Consider the following 4,863-nt stretch of genomic DNA (forward strand, 5'->3'; position numbering starts at 1 on the left):
GAACTTCTCCATTTTCATCTTGCAAGTGAGATAGTCTCCGCTAAGCGCAACTCCGCTAGCGGAACTTCTCCCTTTTCATCTTGCAAGCGAGATATTCTCCGCTAGGCGCAACTCCGCTAGCGGAACTTCCCCCTTTACCTCGCAAATGAGGCCATCACGCTAACCGTAACGCCATTCATTGGCCCGCCGACAGGCATGTGCCCGCGACACTGCTGGCCACTTACTATCAGCGGAGGGACTTCCGCCAACGGCGATTCTTGAGGCAACGCCTCACTTTGACAACGACCGCCACGTGGCATTGCAGTCAAACCAAGGTCCTCCGGGACAATGGGGCGTGTCAACAGTCTTCGATGACCCTGATCAGGCATGTCGACCCCCGCCACTTGGGTATCAAAGATTGGGTTCGCTACCCAACACCCTCTGCTTAGTGCAGCTCCCCTCAACAAACAATACACCGGTCAAACGGAGGTCTATCTTAGCCGGGGAGTGGGGGACTCCCTGGGGGGCCTAGCAGGGGCCCACCCGAAAAGGTATAAAGCGTTTGTTCAGTAAGTCCATGGTTGACAACGCACTGACGCTAATTATGCTTTTGCAAGACTGGCGGAAGTAACGCTTCGAACCGCTAGGCAACTCCCCAATCAAGATTGCCCTCCTTGCCCTAAACATAAGCGTTTGCAAGCATAATTAGCTATAATAAGCCACGCTCATGGTACCGCCAGCGGTACGAACTCCCGCCAAAGGAGTGACCTATGGGAACACAGCCAAGCAGGCTACCGCCTGAGCCCCTGCTTACCCCCAGATCACCGCTGACGCGCCGCTACGCACCGCGCCAAGACAGCATCAGAAGCTCCAGAAGCTGGGGACTGAAGCATATCAGTCCCACATCGAAAACATGGAGAAGATCAGCTCCCTCGTCACCTATAAAAGGTTCTCTCCTCTCTCCTCATTAATTACGCAATTACTACTTACCTACTGTTACTTTGTACGTCAACATAAATACATTGACTAACTTAGGCATCGGAGAAGAGAAGACCGCCCAACGCGGTCTCCCTTTGACGGCCTCTGTATTTTACTTAACAGGTAGCGGAAGCTCTAAGAATATCAACAGTAGCGGTCCGCCCATCAGACCAGCGTTAACCAACGTTTAGTTACCACTAAATCTTAGACATTAACACTGGACAAATGCTTCACCTGTTTGTTGGGTTTTATAATTTAGAAAATTACATAGTAGCACCTGACCAAAGATATAAACACAGAAAACCCACCTTCAATTTGTTTTATACAAATAAGGACACAAGCTCAGGCCCAAAACCAAATGAAGCAGGCCTGATTTTGAATTTTGATAGAAGATGACTAAAATGCTCAATTTTTATTATAATTTATGATCATGCCACTGGCATAATCCTCAACGACCAAAACGTAAAATCCCAAAACGCAAAACGTCCAAACCCAAATCAGAAACCCAGCGGCCAACGCAGTAGTAGCTACGATTCCGTGCTCAGCTTCAATGGAGACCGATAACCCAATTTTAGGGGGGAAGATACCCGCAAGGGTTTTACCGGTCGCCTGTATTCTGCACTAAATCAGAAAGGAGTTCTCACCTTTAGGGATGACCCAGAGCTTGAGAAAGGAAAATCCATTAGGCCTGAACTTTTAGCTGCAATTGAGGACTCTAGATCTGCGATTGTCATTCTCTCACGGAGATATGCTTATTCGTCATGGTGCTTGGACTTGTTGGCCTGAACTTGTTGTTCCTTTCTATTCCCCTCTCTTTCTCTCTCTCTCACAGTCTTTGTTTGATCATCACATTCACAATCACACCCTTTGTTTCCCATATTCTCTCCTTCCTTGATTTCTGCGATTCCGGTTTCATTTCGCCGAGAAAGTCTCAAGCTTTTCTCGGTTGGATTGCTGGAAACTCAAGGGGAGGGAGGGTGCACTCAATCTCTGTGCTACCGATGCCAGACACTCGGCAGGCTCTGAAGAATGCCGTTCCCAATCAATCCGACGGTACCGTTGAAGGTAACACCCTTTTTTGATGCACCTATTTGGGAGTGTAACGATCTGATGTGATTGGAATGTGTATATATGGTTCTGTGAATTTTTTTGATCATGATGAGAGCAATGTGTTGTAATAATGCGTGGAATTGCTGAATTGTCTGGTTTTGATTAGGTTTGATGGTAGGTGCAATGCAGATTGTGGCTTGTGAATGGAATTTGTTTTTGTGTTTGATTTGATTTGATTTGGTTGTTAAAAGCTATGATGTTGATGCAAGTAGCGCTTTAATTTGGGTTTTCAAAGACTTTTGCTTTGTGTTTTACCATGTTGTGGATATTCGGTTCTTTTGGGAGGTGGATATATGCCTTCAAAGACTTTCCTTTCTTAGTGTTAGATTTGTTTGATCCTAGTTTACTATTTTACGTTTCAGTGTTAGATTTGTTTGATCCTAGTTTACTACTTTACGTTTTAGAAGCTCTAAAATTTTGTATGCTCGGGGTTGATGCTTTTCGAGGAGCTGTGGTAGATTATATAATGCAGATTGAGGCTTTAAAAATTGAGAGATCTGATTTTCAGAATTTAATTTGGACATCTATTGCAGAGGCGTTTTGGCGGTTGACAATCAATGAGAATCAAGATGGGGGTGGTGTGACTCAGTCTAACCTATACCCTGATCGACCTGGTGAACCCGATTGCATATATTATTTGAGGACTGGGTTGTGTGGTTATGGCAGTAACTGTCGGTTTAATCACCCTAAATATGCTTCACAGGTGATTGAGAATTACCATTTACGTTTTGTGCGTAGCCTTGATATGGTGATTGCATTTGATTGAAGTGTTGTGAGAAGGAGTTTCACTGACTTTTATTCAACTTAGGACTGACCTGTTGTTATTTTATTAGGCAGCTAGTTATTGTCCTGCAGCTCTTTTAGCACTAACACTCACGGCAGAATGTTAATGCTCCTTTTTCTCTTTATCTGTAAGGTGGTTGAGGATTTGACAGTCACTAGTTTGTTGTAATCATGTGCTACTGTGTTATCGTTGTATTTGTGCTACTGTGTTATTGTTGTTATGTGCTACTGTGTTTATTTGAAGTTTCTTTCTGCAGTTTATTGTTGTTATGTGCTACTGTGTTTAGTTTATTATTGTTGGAGATTTTGTTTGAAACCAAACATGGAGCCTAAAATATGATTTTCACTTCTGTGGGATCTCTATTGTTTCACTATCCCATCACTCATAATGTGCATGTGTGAAGTACATATTATTGTTATGTGCTACTATGTGTGCAGTACATATTCTTCATGAATGTATTTGTGAAGTTTATTTGAAGGTTTTGGTCTTTTGTTAATCAAAGGTTATGTAGTTTACTTTGATATACATGAGGAGCAGATTCATGAGTTTAGTATCACTAAGGTTTTGTAGTTTACTTTGATATGATCGGCTACTGTCAATGATATGATCTGCTACTGAATTGATCTGCTACTTTATAGTTTATGGTTTATGTTAATGATATGATATTGTAAGTTCTTGTTTTTACCTTTTAACGAGTGCAGTAGTAGAACACGAGTACGAGGGCAGTAGCAGGATTGGACGAGTATGAGTGCAGTAGCAGGATTAGACGAGAACAGTAGCAGGATTGGACGATGATAAGTGCAGTAGCAGAACACAAGTACGAAGGTAGTAGCAGAACTGGATGAGTATGAATGCAGCGAGTGCAGTAGCAGGATTAGGCGATGACAAGTACAGTAGCAAAACTAGACGAATATGAGTTCAGCGAATGCAGTAGCAGGATTGGACGAGTGCAGTAGCAGAACTGGACGAGTATGAGTTCAGCGAGTGCAGTAGCAGAATTGGACGAGCATGAGTGCAGTAGCAGAATTGGACGAGTAGGAGTGCAGTAGCAGAACTGGACGAGTATGAGTGCAGCGAGTGCAGTAGCAGGATTAGATGATGACGAGTGCAGTAGCAGAACTGGACGAGTATGAGTGCAGCGAGTGCAGTAGCAGATTGGACGGGTGCAGTAGCAGGATTAGGCGATGACGAGTGTAGTAGCAGAACACAAGTAGCAGAACTGGACGAGTATGAGTGCAGCGAGTGCAGTAGCAGGATTAGGTGATGATGAGTGCAGTAGCAGAACATGAGTAGCAGAACTGGACACGAGTACAAGTGCAGTAGCAAAAATTGACGAGTATGAGTGCAGCGAGTGCAGTAGCAGGATTGGACGAGTGCAATAGTAGGATTAGGCGATGAGATGAGAGTTCATTCTCTTAGCAACGTATAGAAGAAAGATATATATATATTTTTTTGCTTTTGAGAAGTAACATAAATGGATTATTCTCAAGAAAAAAAAAGTAATATAAACATATTATTCTCAGAAAAAAAAAAAAAAAAAAAAGTAACATAAAGGGATTAATCTCAGAAAAAGAAAAAAAAGTAATATAAAGGGATTAGAAGTCAAAATGAGTAGTTAAGGGGGAAAAAAGTAACATAAATGGATTATTCTCGAAAAAAAAAAGTAAATAAAGAGATTAGAAGTCAAAATGAGTAGTTAAGGGTAAAAAAGTAAATTAACTCATGACATGTGGCAAGTGGAGAGCAAATTGTCCTTATTTGTAAGATTTAATCCTTATAAAATGATTACAAGTCAAAATAAGTAGTTAAGGGTAAAAAAGTAAATTAACTCATGACATGTGGCAAGTGGAGAGCATATTGTCCTTAAGTGTAAACTTTTGTCCTTAAATGTTCAAAACCAAATGTTGTGGAGTTTTTTGTGTTTTGAAATCCTATCAAGGGGGTATATGTAGTTTGCTATTTATAATTTGCTGCTTCCTTTGTTGTGTTCTAGCTGTTTGTTACTTGGCAAA

General features: G+C 41.9%; 1 protein-coding gene across 1 annotated transcript; it reads left to right on the forward strand.

Annotated features, from left to right (window-relative positions):
* The first annotated feature begins 1,548 nt into the window (after window positions 1–1,548).
* On the forward strand, window positions 1,549–4,277 carry LOC133737924 (uncharacterized). Its single transcript, XM_062165385.1, has 3 exons — window positions 1,549–2,022; window positions 2,601–2,770; window positions 3,553–4,277. Exons 1-3 carry the CDS (start codon window positions 1,719–1,721, stop codon window positions 3,553–3,555), a joined length of 477 nt encoding a protein of 158 aa, XP_062021369.1. The 5' UTR covers window positions 1,549–1,718; the 3' UTR covers window positions 3,556–4,277.
* Window positions 4,278–4,863: the final 586 nt, after the last annotated feature.

Source organism: Rosa rugosa, chromosome 1 (genome assembly GCF_958449725.1).
Source record: "Rosa rugosa chromosome 1, drRosRugo1.1, whole genome shotgun sequence".
Classification (NCBI taxonomy): Eukaryota; Viridiplantae; Streptophyta; class Magnoliopsida; order Rosales; family Rosaceae; genus Rosa; species Rosa rugosa.

What these genes read in the sequence shown, in the direction of transcription:
- LOC133737924 (XM_062165385.1), top strand. Translation starts at nt 1,719, where the DNA reads ATGGTGCTTGGACTTGTTGGCCTGAACTTGTTGTTCCTTTCTATTCCC. An exon ending in ATCCGACGGTACCGTTGAAG is followed by an intron (nt 2,023 to 2,600) that starts GTAACACCCTTT and finishes CATCTATTGCAG; the next exon opens with AGGCGTTTTGGCGGTTGACA.